General features: G+C 43.5%; 1 protein-coding gene across 26 annotated transcripts in view; it reads right to left on the reverse strand.

Annotated features, from left to right (window-relative positions):
• Window positions 1–14,660, reverse strand: part of cald1a (caldesmon 1a) — a 46,063-nt gene that overhangs the window by 23,878 nt on the left and 7,525 nt on the right. For 10 of the 26 annotated variants that reach the window (XR_013467486.1, XR_013467484.1, XR_013467483.1 and 7 more), the window contains exons 1-2: window positions 1,362–1,556; window positions 109–194 (exon numbers count right to left, since the gene is read on the reverse strand). Coding sequence is in view for 16 of the 26 variants with exons in the window: in XM_040174271.2 (XP_040030205.2) it covers window positions 109–185 (77 nt within the window). In the remaining 10 variants the exon portion in view is untranslated. Of the gene's footprint in view, window positions 1–108; window positions 195–1,361; window positions 1,706–11,992; window positions 12,068–14,660 lie in introns of those variants that run through there. The other 16 variants (XR_013467489.1, XR_013467487.1, XR_013467485.1 and 13 more) reach the window with 5 other exon arrangements.

The following is a 14,660-nucleotide window of genomic DNA, read 5'->3' on the forward strand; positions in this document are numbered from 1 at the left end:
CTGCCTTCTGAATCAAGCTTTGAATTAGTTGGATAACTAAGAATTAGTTGGATAATCCTGGAGTACTAATCTGCAAACGTGACCGACCAACAACCAAGCGGGTCTTACCGTTCGGCCTCAAGGCGCATCTCCTCCCGCTTCTGCCTTCTCAGCTCGCGGCGCCGCTCAAAGTCCATTTCCTCCATGACTGTGCCCTAAGGGATGACATCATCAAACACAGACACATTCATTTAGTCAGTTTCCCGAAAAGGCAGAGAGGAGAGAAAGACGAGAAAACCATCTTTTAAGTATCCTCACAGAGCAAAAACACTGGTTCACTAGTCAAACAAAGCCTTAGTTTTATCATATTACATTACATTACATTACATGTCATTTAGCTGACGCTTTTATCCAAAGCGACGTACAATAAGTGCATTCAACCATAGGGTACAAACTCAGGAGAACAAGAAACAAGAAAGTGCAATTTCCTCAAATAAGCCAATTTACAATTTGCTATAGATGAGTGACGTTACAAGTACAATTTAAGTGCTACAATTTGTTAGTCTTTAGTCGAGGTAGAGTCTGAAGAGGTGTGTCTTTAGTTTGCGGCGGAAGATGTGAAGGTTCTCTGCAGTCCTGATGTCTTCAGAGAGCTCGTTCCACCATTTCGGCGCAAGGACAGCGAAGAGTCGAGACCTAGTCGAGTGTTTTGCTCTCAGTGAGGGAGGGACGAGTAGTTTTGCAGATGCAGAGCGGAGAGTGCGGGTTGGGATGTAGGGTTTGACCATGTCCTGGATGTAAGCTGGACCCGATCCATTCACAGCATGGTGCGTGAGCACCAGTGTTTTGAACTGGATGCGGGCGGCCACCGGTAGCCAGTGAAGAGAGTGGAGGAGTGGAGTAGTGTGGGAGAATGTGGCAAGTACTGTATTTAAACACACAAGGGTTTCACAGGAAGTGTCATACCAGGTTTTTATGTACGGCAGCTTTAGCCTAGGTGATAAAATGAGGCAGCGAAAGAATAAAAAAGGACACAGGATGTTAACTCAATCAGTTGAGAACTACGCTCACTAAAAATACCCCAGTAGGAATTGTGACAGTGAGGACAAGACCACCCAGGAGCTGCGGAGCCTCCCATCGTACAACCACCAGCAACGTTTTCTATACACAGGAGCAGAATAAACACACTAGAGCCGAGCACTTGAGGGAAGGAGCCAAAAAAGGTGCATGAGAGTTCACGTAACAAACTGGACAGCACTGAAATAAGTCATACTCAAACACTTAAAACACCTTTTGTGGTGGGAGCAGGAAAGCGTGGCAGTAAATGAGCGGCACTACGACAATTTTGGCGAAACAAAAAGGAAGAACCACGACGGGCATACCTTGAATTAGCCTTCGGACAATGGGTTTTCTTTCACACCATACCAGCCTTCCCCAATGCTCTGTCCAAAACACACACACACACAACGCCCCTACGTGTAGCGATAGCCTCCCGCAGTCCGCTCACAGCTGACAGAAAAGGCAAATGCCAGTTTCCTTCCCCTCCCTGCTAGTCGTCCCTCCCTCCATCCCTCAGTGGCCTCCTTCCTTCTTTCCCTCAAGCTTAGCCCCCCCCCTCCCAATGTCCTGTTTCTCCTTCTCTCCCCAACTCTACCGCAAAGCTTTCCTGTGTTGTTTACTTATATACATGTCAGAGCATGGCTGCTTCTACGACACCACTCCAGCTTCCTGTGTAAGCACGCATTTTCTTTTATCTGCAGTTGCATACAAAAAGGGGGGGTTCAAGGAGAGCCGTATTTGTTATACCTGCACGTATGTATATGGGTATGCATTGACACTGGCATGTAGGTGCAACATTACAGCTTTTGTGTGCATGTATTCACAATAAGCATGCACAGATAAACACAGGAAACGCGCGGCCCGGAGAGAAACGCTAACAGACGACCTCGACTCGGAGGGATCCTCCCCGCTGCATCTTATCAGCCAGTCTCCTCCCCCCTGTACAGTAAACACAGCCTCTTCCACCCCCATTTTACACTGTTAAAGCTTCGGAGGACGGATACGTTAAACACTCCCTATGTTTAGACGCAGTCTTCGCGTCGTCTGTGAAACAAAGGGGAGGGTGGAAGCGATCGGCGATATGTGGCGAAATGAGAGCAATAACGAAAGCTGACAAGGCCTCCAAACCTCGCCAGTCTAATCACATACTTCCTAGAACCAGTGACGCCAAGGGAGACAAAGTCATTAGTATCACAAGCACGGCAGCATTTGACGTTATTATCGCAAATAATGTGATTCATGCAGCTGAGGAGACGGCATTTCTATTTTAAACGTTATTTACGAGAAAATTAAGATAAAAAGTGGATTTTTTTCAAAATGGTCACAGAGCGGACCATATACACAAGATTTCATGAACAACAAACCAGAGGTAATTATATTACTCGAGATGATAAATTATGTATTAATAAGTATGTTGAATGAACGCAAGACTGGGCGCTGCAGTCGCATTGTCTCGTCTCCACATGGGAGAAAGCACCAGGAGAGGAAGCCTGTGGCTTGCACACAAGGCCCTCGGTAAGACGTAGAAATGTAACTGTTGTGTATATCACTGAAAGGACCACCCACACTTTGCGAAAAGCTAACGGGGGCAGAACGAGAGAAAGACAGCATTCCAGAAAGTTGAGCAACCTGAAGTCAAACGTTTTGGACATCTTCAGACTTTTTAAAAAGTTCAGCCTGTCCACTATAAAACCTCTTTGTTTGCTAAATCTGTCCCTTTATACCACTATTTATCTCAAAAACCTGCAACCGACCATGCAGCCCCCCCCCCCCCCCTTCTTACTCGGTTTCTCCCTTTTCTGTCCTCCACCCCCTCCTTCTCTTTCGCTGTCTGCCTCAACCTTCTACAATGGCTATAATGACACATTTACCAGTCAAATTACTACCTGTCGGGACTGCCAGACCCTGGCACAGAACCCAGTGTCTAAGTGCCAGCCTCATAAAAAGCCTTAAAAGCCAAGTTGATATTATCCCAACAGCCAGTGGGATCACATCACCTTATAGTGCCTCTATCTTCTCACGAAAGTCCTGAGATAAAAGCACCAAAACAATGTGTCCCTATCGGCCAAATGAGGCACAAAGTAGATGAAGCAGTCTGGGAGTACGGCTGGAGAATAAGTATAGGCCAGGTGTCTATTTTGGGCTTTGGTGAATTGTGCCTGATGACGGCGTAGCATTTTGTGAGAAGAGAAAACTGCAGCTCTTTGGTCAGATTTGTTATGGTGATACTCAGTGCAACTATCCCCACACAACCTTTAGACAAACACATTAATCTATCCATTATGGCGACGGGGCTATGCAAGGAATGCTCCTATTTAGGTTCTGATTTTAGCTGAGGGGACTTGAAAGAGCCTCCAAATTACTCATTCACATGCCAGGTCGGATCTCTTTTTGTGTGCAGTGAATGTTGAATAAAAAGAATTAACGTTAAGGTAAACAAGTAGAAACTAGTTATGTTCTTGCCAGCTGCGAGGTTAGCAAATAAAAGAACAATGGTGACTTGTTGCAGGTGGGGGTTACGAGGCTTAGTCACTAGTTTGAAGTTTAAAAAAAAGTGGCATTCATGACAGTAAAAAAAAGCATTATAACTCTAAAAAGTGTTGGAACGTGAAGCTTTTTTAAGAAATCTCATTTTGTTCATCATGGGAACATGTGTTGCATTAAAACAAACGCAGCCACGAATAACACAACTGTCATTTGTCTTTTAGGTATTTGGTCATTAAACAAAGTATTGAGAATTTGAATTCCTGTTGCATACATCAGATTTTTGGGCTGTATAAATGTGCCAGCAAAAACCACAGTCTGCATTTACATTATATTTTTTCCACGTACCATTACCACTCAGTGAAGCCTTATTGCTGGGTTTGTAAAGGACATTAAAGCAAACAAGGCCACGCTACCTGGGCTGCTGCTCGGCTCTTGGCCTCCAGAGGACCACACGGGTCTTTAGAAAGACGAGGAGGAGACAAGTTGTACGTCTAGCAACTGTGGAGACACAGCTGTGCAGGTGTACAGGTGAGGAGAGGTGTTCCAGGTATCTGGAATGTGAAAGCAACACTGGCACAAAGCCTGTTCTTTCTAGTCTTTGCATCAATGGAAGGAAATATTTTGTCCACCGGCTGCAGTGGTTGGTATGCTGGAGATTTCATGAACTGCTTCGACTCCATTACCGGCCACATACCATTTGGTTTTTCAAAAGTAATACTTGATAACGGAAGAGATTAAAATGCCGTTGTGAATATCACAAATGAAAGCAAAAAGAAATTGAAGATTATTAATAAAGGCTATAAATCATGGAACGCCATGGAGGATATGGCCCTTAACTGAAAAGAAAGTAAAAGGATTTAAGTATTTTGACACCGGCTGTCTTAGTCATTCGAACTTTAATCAGCAAGAATACGAATTAAAAGGCTTCCATTCAAAAGTTGAAGACTAAAATGAAATGTTCTCATTCCGACGAATCTGAGGCTTCGATTGTGACAGCAGCTTTTCAAATACGATCACATTTAGAAAGGCAAATTTTGTGTGTCATAAAAAAAAAAATGAAAAAAAAAAGGTTTTCAAAGTTCTTCCATTGCTAGGTATCGGTTTTCTTCTCTGGTTTTGCTATTGTATCACTACTAGCACCACTAATGGTTAAAGTATAGAGTCCACCAATGGTTAACAATGACACGTTCGTCCATTTGCATGTAGATCTTGGTCAACCTACAGTAAACGGTTTATTTCGGGGTGCCTTGTATTGAATCCTTATTTAACAGGAGGTGAACAGACTTGCGCTTAAACCAGAGTTCTATTTGTTTATTCTCAGCTAAGATATATTGTTAAAGATGAACATTTCGTGGTTGTTTTATCACACAGATAAAGCTTCTGCAGTAAACCGGGGAAGAGGAGAGGAATAAAGAGATGCTGCAGGTCTGTAGGTAGTGCACGCCAACAGCTGTTTTGGCTTAGGCTCCGGGGACAGTTTGAGTTGAATAAATTTAAGTTTTTTTGCAGGGGTAAGGACTCTCCTGAGATTAAACTGACTGGGGGGTTAAAATATACTCAGCCTGTGTGTGAGGGTGTGTGCATCGCGATAGACCGCGATGCACACACCCTAAAAAAAACAAAAAAACATGATTTATGTTCATGAATTAGTTTGTGTATATGTGTGCGTGTAAAGTTTGCAGATGTGTAGGCAGGAAGTGCACACGACTAATTGCATGCTTTCTTTCTAAATGCGCGTGAGAACGTTAGCGTTTATTTTTACAAGTGTGACACTGAAAATACATACGGCCACTGCGAGCACAGTATGTGCGAGTTTGTAGAAACGGTCCACGGGTGTACATGTGTGATATCCATCACCACCTACAGAGCTGTGTTTAGAAAGCTGGCCTTGTGGTTGAGGTTCTCTGAGCAACGCGTCTCCTCTCACACGTCCAGGTCTCGGCAGCATCAACACGTGTACAGTCACAGGATGCAGAGCGGCTGCGGATGAGCATTCATGAATTCACTGGAGGGTTTTGGTGCACTGAGGCCAAGAATTTCTCAATTTCTTTCCATCTCCACTCGTCCTTCGCCTGTCACCTAGAATCTCTTCCTCTGCATGCCCCTTTAGAGCCGGTCTCATACATTGGTGGATTGGCGTGTATTGGTATGTTATAGGGCGGTCACTGTTGACCTGAATGACGGAAATGATTAAATCTTCAATCTCTTCCTCTTTTTGCTAATACAGGGACTGAGCGGATTATAACGACACCACACAATGGAGAAGTAGACGAACACAACGAAGACATAATGATAGATTACACCACGGACAGAGACATCTTAGATAAGGCGGTTTGCTGATCGTAGGGACATTAGCTTATCATAACATCTCAATATATTTTTTATCATAATAGCGTGTTAGGTTGTCTGTAAGTAAGGCAGTCAAGGCTCTTTTTTTAATAACTCTGTATTTACGACATTTGTGATGTCAAAAAGTAGCTTGTGCACGTGATACTTTTTTTTTTTTTTTTTTACACATTAATTTTGAGATGCATTATATATTTACAAGTTTTAGAGGCCAGGTTTTTATTTTTATCACAAATGTAGTATATGCTTTTCATAGCTACCATTGATACTAACTTTCTGTTATACTAGCTGCTAGTGTTTCGCTGTTTCTTTCAAATTTCCCTCAGTGCAGATCTGCAGCAGCTATAGGCCCACTGGTGCGGACTGCGTGTTGAGCTACAATATAGGAAGGCTCAGGGTTGGCTATCAATTAAGTTTAGTAGCAAAGCTTTTTTTCTATATTTGTCTGTGTCAGCATTTTAATGCCACAGTGTGAATATCAACCACAACAGCTTATGTTGTCAAAACTGAGGTCTTTGGCTGAGAATATATATTTTACGCGACTTAAGAGGAGGCCAACGGCATCAGACTTCAACTCAATCTCATTACCATCTGCTTTCCACTCACACTTTATCTCCTCCAAGACAAGTTTTTTTTTTTTTTGTGTGGCTTCGGCTCGACTCAGGAAAAATCTCACCAAGCAAAACCAGAGAAGCCAGTTCCAATGTGGCAAGTGGAAAGCGGCAGGATAGCGTACTGATGGTTTTGAGGGTTGGGGCAAGAACTGGAGTAGACGATGTCGAATACCTTGGATACGTTGCCATTAGTGACCTCAGACGATCCTCTGTGCGGCCTTTAGATAGAAGACGATGCAGCGAAGTCGCACGCCAGTGAAGTTTAAAGCTGTAAAGTTTCCATTTGGTGGAAAATAAAGAGACTCCTGCATTCTCAGACAATGGTTCACATTCCTGTGAATCATAGACAGAGACTGAGTGAGGTTATCTATCCACACACATGCAAGAAAATCTCTCTGGGAAACCATGGATGGGTGAGATCCTCAGGGTCCTTAAATTATAACTTGGGACTTTGTAGTTTTGAACATCATTTTTATGGAGTAAGACAGCACCACTAGGTCAAAAAAGAGCTCTGGGATATGTTGCTTCTATCAAAAAGGTACCCTGTACCATGGTTAACTTCCCTGAAAGATTTGATTCAACATATTGGCAGTTTTACCTCAAAATTGAGTAGTTTAGAATATCTGGCTTGATGTCGTTACAACCAGTCTGACTTATTGTAATAACTTATCACAGCCAATCAAAGTTATGAGCGAAACTTCAGAAAGAAAAACCCTACAAACTGTAATGATCCTTTTAAGGACTTTGAAGGTCGGCTCTCACCCTCGACAACCATAGAAAACAATGTGCACATTATGAAGCGCTCTAAAAATATCTGATAGTGCAAATGTCACTCAGCATCTTTCCAACTGACAAATCCTTTTTGGAGAGGATGCTGTAGTTTGATACTTTCTGAGCTTTTGGGTTGCCTCAGTTAAAACAAATTACTCTCAAAAGTAGCATTCTTCAATTTCCCACTGTCAGCAAGATAACCTCGCTAAACTTTGAGCGCATTGTCATCTGTTGTGTATATATTTAGGCAATGACTCACTGTTCTTTTCATACTCTCTCCTCTCACGGTCCCACACATGGATAGCAGTTTGGTGCAACTCATCTCAATCTAGGCAGCGTTATGTCTGAAGATAGTCCGGCCTTCCCCTTCTCTTGACAGAGGGCTGAAAACACCTGACCCTCCCCAGGTGCCGTTCCCTTTCAGGTGGAGGGTGTGTTTATGTGTCTTCACACCGCACGCCCCGAGCTACTTCACACTTGAATTGAAATAAAAACATTACCCCAACAAGCCATATCCACCTTCTTGACTGCTTTTTGCTCACAGATGCGTCATTTGCATCTTTATTCTCATTCAGGACGAGATCTAAATCCAGTTGCAGCAGTTTAGGAATTTAACTTGCTCAAGCTCGTAATTAAAAAAAGGACCACAAATGAAATGTTGGCCAGCTTCTTATTAGTCAGCTGGCGATCCAATTTACCAAGTGAAATAGCTTCTAAGATGAGTTGATGTAGCAACTGGCCGAATTAGAAGGGTTATATAAAACATCGTCTAGCTTTTTAAGGTTGGTTTTAAGAGGGCCATTTGCATTAGAAGTTTGACTCCTTCTGCCAAAGTCATCAATAATACTGTAAAAAGGCCCCTTCTTTGCAAAATATCAGCAAGAGTCAGCACAATTCTTCTCTATTCCTTGACTTTTAGAAGGCTTGTTTCCCTTTTAGAAGTGCACTTTCAGATGCTACCTCCAAAAACAGACAGAACTGGTGAAAAACGCATTCCAAAAAGTACAAATCCCACACAAAATAGGGATGTTTGTACGGCATCAAAAGGCTAGTGCTCCCTGGCCCTGCTCCATATGACCAAATATGGAAAGAAAAAATGCTGCCTTTTCCCGTAACCAAACAGGGAAAAAAAAGGGGGGGGCAGGAGGGGGTTGTCTTGCATGCTGCGTGCACAGTGAGATAGAGCTCTCACACTCACCGCACAGTGGCCACACGGTTGGCTCCCTCTCAAAACAGCATGACTGATGGTGATGCTGGACCCGCCGCGGCATCTCAGCAGACGTTGTCGGGACACACAGACCCCAACGCGCCACACCTGCTAGAGCCCAGGAGCCATGAAAGGGGGAGGCACACGGGCCCTTTCTCTACGCTGACATTTCATTTCTAAAAAAAAAAAAAAACACACAAAAGCTTTCTCCACCGTCAGACATACGCGCTCTGCAGCGGCGCAGTGCAGTCGCACTCCCGGGTTGAGCACACCGCGAGGGGACATTCCTCGGAGAGGAAAAAGCAGCCGTTTAAAACGCCACAGTCTTGTGCTTTAGTTAGAGTTTGTTTACCCCCCCCCATACACACACACACACACACACACACACACACACTCCCTCCCACTGTTATATTGAGGGGCACTGATGACGTGCTCTTGCCATTGCAAAACATATCTGTGTGGTTATTTTTTCACAAGAATCTTATCAAGTAATCTGGAAAATCTTCCTGGGGCTTGTTTGAACAGGCAGGAAAGGAGGAACAAAGGGAAGAAGAAGAACCATAAAGCATAGCAGACACAAAGAAAAATATAAAGGGGATTGTACTTGTTGACGTAAAAAGGACTGCTTCTTAACGGATATAACTTCCATACTCACAAAGGCACATGGAATCACATAGATGTAGCATATCATAATGCAAGCTTTGCTTGGTGCAATCAAATTGATTTAGTGTGTTTGCGTTTATTTGTGCGAGTTGGGGTTTGAATCAGTGACAGAACAGCAGTAGTTGGTGGATGTGAAGCAGAGGTGGACGTCACATTTCTGGCCCTGTGCTCTCGCGCTGCACCTCTTTTTTTATAAAGTCAGATTCCTCTCACTGATTTGTGGCCCTGTGTCCCATAATGCATGATGCATTTTAGCAGGATGAAAAGAACGCTTATCTCAGACAAGCTCGGAAGCCTGAACACAGACATATCTGGTGATATTATATCAATTATTTTTGGGTCCAGCGTGTTGCCTGAGGGCCACAGTATCCCAAAGAGGGTAAGACCTTAAAGGAAGGGTTAATGAGCCATATTGAGATATAAATGACAAGAATGATCCCATTTTATTTGTTCGCTAGATGCTAAAGCTGGCAGGCGATTAGTTCATCTCAGCTTAAAGACGAGAAGCAGGGGGAAATAAGTAGCCTGGCTCTGTCAGAAAGTGAAAGAAAATCACCACGCTAACCTTTGCTAAGCCCCGCCCCTCGCTGCTACTCTATCAAGCTGCCACACAGTCACTAACACTCCCTTTATGATCTCATTTTCCTAAAAATGGAAAAACGCTTCAATAGAGAAGCAGCCGGAGAGGTCTGTAATGCATTTGAAGGATTTATGAAGAATTAAGAAAAAAAAAAAAACAGATTCAGCTGCAAATACGGGTTATAAAGATAAGAAATTATTTACACAAAACAAAAGCAGCATGTGTATACACAACATTCAAACAGATGTCTCTGCTATGGCTAGCACTAGTCTTTCTCCCTGCTACTAGTCCTAATAGCAAGTCAAGTTAACCACCTTCAAATCTCCTGAAAGAGAAACAATCTGTAAAAGAATACTCTTAAAATATCTCCTTTTAGGGCAACGTGGACATATATTTTGTTTTGCTGCCCAGCAATGAACAAAGTGATAAACAAGCCAATCCAGCTCTTCTCCCGTATGCTCAGATTTCAGGTGGTTTTAGTTTTCAGAGCAGCAGCACTCTTACATAAGCATGTCCTTGAAAAAATACATTGCAAACATGTCAAATGAGCTCAATAAATATGCAGCCCTGCACTTGACATATGCCATTAACAGCCGGTTGTGTAATTCCACATTAAAAAACATCTTTTTGATCAGAACCAAATGCAATATCTGAGCAAAGACGTTATGAAAGGGACAATATTGTATAAAACGCACACAAATGGGATGAAACAAACCAGACCTAATGAATAAATACATGCAAGTTTTCCCAAATAATATTCCTGTCATAACAAACCAGAGTTATGATGAATACACAAGGACGACATCATCCTGTCTCTTAGTGCCATGGGGCACACGGTGACAGTAAATACATAATGACAGACAGACGCTGTGGGAAGCCAATGACAAAGGAGGCGACTGTAAACTCAATGAACTGAAACCCCCCCACCCCCACCCCCCACGTCTTAACAGGTCCAAATGCCATCTAATTTGACAGGCACTCCCTTGGGTCCCAAGAGATGTACCCACCAAGTGTGAAACAAATGGGTAGAGCGGCTCTCGAGACGAACTAAGGAGCAGTATTCATACATAAGACAGTGGCTCCTCGACTTATAGTTCGATGCACCCAAGAACACGTGACATGGTATGAATCCATTCCGCGTACTTCATCTGTGTCCATTTCTAGAGGGAAAGCAGCCCCTTCAGGACCGCTGCTACCGCCGACGCAGCAGCTAGAGAACGGTTTATCCAACGGATGGCAATAGAGTCGCATGGAGAAGGGATAATACAGGACAGAAGAGAGCAGAACGGACCCCCGCCATGCTTAATATCTCTGCTTTCTTACAGTTCTGGCCGCAAAAGTTCAGCTCTTGTAACCAGATCACATTTTCAATCACTGCCGGCGTGTCTGGCTATCAGGCCCCCCAGGCAAGAGCCCGCACTTGTACATTTTTAATAAGTGTAAGTCACTTGAGATAAGCACCAAAGCTCAGTGACTAAAATATGAAACTAAATGTGATTAGCGTGATCCAAAGCAGCCCACAGCCGCCGGTGTACGGGCAATAACGCGACAGGCTGAAAACATTAAGTGGAACAGAAAAATGTATTTCTCATAAAGCTCGAGAGGTTCCCGACGGGTTTCTCTAAAACAAAAACACGGGAAGAAAATGGATCCGTTGAACATTTGTGACACGCTTCCTATAAACGCCATGTTTCTGTCGCGGTGGACATGTGGCTCTCCGTGGCCAGAGAGAAAATACGCTTTGGTGGATCACGGAGAGAGAACCAGATGGATTTTAAAAAAAATGAACATAAACGGCAGAGTGATTTATGTGTCCGGCTACAACCACAATAAGGAAGAACGTCTTCCACTTCATACCTTACATGGAAACATACATGAGGTTGGAGTGAGGCGATTAAGCATGAGGCAATGCCCCCATATGCGGAGCGCCTGCTGAAAACATGACAACCGAGTGCAAACGCTGGCACAAGTTTGTCTTTTTTTTTTTGCGCATGAAACACAAAGAGAATGACGATTAAGGAAATCTATTTAAATCTCTCCAAAATCTCATGAATCTTTATCTCTTTTGCCCTGTTTTAACACACAAGTTAGTAAATCAGAGCAGCGGAATGCCAATTCTTTTGAGTGTGCAGCGAGACTTTTCAAGGGTATTATATGACAAGGTATTTTTCAAAATAAGGGGCTGCATTCCTGGAGAGAGATAGGAGGAGATTAAGGAGCGGGAAGGGTTGCGGGTGGGGTGGCGGGTGAGCAAGATGACCTGACCGAAGTTGGTTTATTACTCACAGTGGATGTGAAGAGGTGGATTAATCCCCTGACAGTGCTTTCAGTTCAGCCCTACTCGTGGAAATCTGAGGGTTTCTTCGGGGAACACATAGAACAGAAACTTGTAAAATAGACACAAGGCAGAAAAGGGGATGTTAATAGAGGAATAGAGAGGTTTTTAGTTTAACCATCATCGCTCCCTCTGGAGAGGGTCCATTTAATGCTCGAGGAACTTGGACTCCTTAGAAACTACAAGATGTCTCTGATCAGTATTCTCAGCAGTGGATAAATATGCTCCGGTGGCCAAAACCAATGGATGTTATGACAATGGAATGTTTTTAACAGTAAGGCATATCCAACGGGGTCAGGTTACATCGCACACTTGACATATATCACTGTTGTGCTACCTTAAATGGTACTTCAACAAACTGTTACATTGGCATTTGGTGCTAACCAAAACACAGCCAGCTGCTCCGACCAAAAACAAAGACTTAACCTGAAAAGCTTTGTGGCGCTGAAGGGAACTGCAGAGTCTTCTGATATTATTCTGCCTGACTGTCACTGAGCAGATCCTTTCACGTAACAGTCGTGTGTGCATTCAGAAATATTGGAGTGATCAGCTATAGTGACTTGCAAACGTGTATAAAAGGGTTTCCTTTGTAAAAACAATATTTTGAACGTAACCACATTCTTAACATTGGAAAACCATTTGCGCTTTGCTATAGTTTCTTGGTGCATTAGCATTACCAACTTTTAATTTGCTGAATGGCGTGAAACTTTTTGTTTTGCATCTAATTTTTTATGCATTAATCTCCCGCCCACTACAGTCAGCCCGGAATTGGTTTGGTTTTGCATTGAATTTACATCAAAAAGGTTCAATAGTACTTTTACGTCCAAGATATTATATTTCACGAATTTTACAATAATTACTTCCCTCTATCGACACGGCCACGCAGGGGAGAAAACACTGTAGTTATAGAAAGAAGTGCTGTAATAGAAAAGGGTAAAGCACAGCTCAGGACAACGGACTGCAGAAGTCAGCACAAAATTCAGTCGAGTAAACCAGTCCCAATTCCCGTGCACCACCTGCACGGGTTTGACGGATAAGATGCTGGCAACTAGAAATGTGGAGCACATTCACGGCAATGAAAATGAAATCCCAGCAGTTATCTTACCGCTGTGGAAAATGTGTCATTTTTTTCAATCTTTCAGCGGTCTGCAGTATCAGATTCTAGAGTATTAAAGCATTAGCATTGCTTTTGACACACATTCTCAACGTGACAGAGGGCTCACCTCTCCTTCCAAAAAACACATTCCACCCTCCTCATACCTCAGATCCTCTCCGGTCTCTACGACGCTCACTAGCTTCACCAGATCTCATTTTTTTGTGCATGGCCGTGCTTGCTTTTATTATTAGCGTGGCGGCCAGCCAGCTTTGGATGGGTACCCGTTTACTGCCCCCTCTGGAGGTGAAAGGCCCCAGCCGGGCTCTTTAATCTGTGGGTACAGAGCAGGTAATTCATGTCCCATTCTGCACTCCGCAGGTGCATTTGTACTGTGCTCATTGTTTCTGTCTGTTTAGAGGCCGAAGTGAACCACAGTGCAAACACGAGAAATCTCCACATTCGCAGTATGAAGTTGGAGAGCAGCTTCTGTCAGTAGAGCGTCTCCTTCAGGAGAGTAGACCTCAGTCTGTCTCCATTTCTTCTCTTTCTGTGGATATGTGACTTTTTGTTCTCCATCTGTGGTTATGTGATTTTGGGAACCAATGCCAGAAATTCCAGGAAACCCTAGAGCTTCATGAGACATAACAAAGCTGTGTCTCTTCCTCAGTCTTTGTCTCCTTCATTGAAGATTACATTATGTTTCTCCGTCTGCCTTTTGCAGGCCATGGAGCTTAGCAGCTCATTCTCCCTGGGAGCTAAAAGTAATTTTATTCAGTGGCTTATTGACCCATATCATTTTAAATGGTGGAGTTTAATATTAATGCCTGTGCTAATTTTAGACACATTTTTTAGACCATGGAAGACGAAATCATTGAATGACATTAGCATGATGTGGCATTTACCACTAAATTGAGGATATAATTCAGCTATAGAGGTTAATATATGTGGGGTACTTAAGCCTCCTAATTCCTAAATTTATTACAATAAACACATATCTCAGACAGCCATGAAATTGTAAATAATTGAGCGGTGCTCTTAGGAAGCTTCTCTGGTTGCTCCGTTGAAGTTGCTTCGAGTTTTTTGGAGCTAATGGCAAAACTGCAAAATGAGATATGCTTCAAGAAGCAAAGCTAAATGGGAATAAATCCCAGACCACAGTTGTCGTCCTTTGCGGTAATCTGTCCGGGTGGGGGGGGGCGCGGGGGGGGATTCACTCATCCCCCCATCTGGATCACCTCTGATCTCAAACGCATAGATGCGTGTCTGCTGAACTCTCTCATGCGCGCAGACACACACCTACAGAGCGACCAACTCACCCTCACCCACCACCCACCTTGTGTTTATGTTCAGAGCTTGAGTGACTGGTATTTCATTTCGGGCCTGCCCGGAGCCCTTTTTGCAGTTTTGGCTGAGCCGGTGTACCATTACTGGTCATTAAGTCAAACCTGAACTAATAGGAGCCCATTTTCCAAGGTGGTCTCGCAGGTGGCTGTCACTGAATTGAGTGGCACGGCAGAGCTGAG

The sequence above is a fragment of the Gasterosteus aculeatus genome, chromosome 4 (genome assembly GCF_964276395.1).
Source record: "Gasterosteus aculeatus chromosome 4, fGasAcu3.hap1.1, whole genome shotgun sequence".
Taxonomy (NCBI): domain Eukaryota; kingdom Metazoa; phylum Chordata; class Actinopteri; order Perciformes; family Gasterosteidae; genus Gasterosteus; species Gasterosteus aculeatus.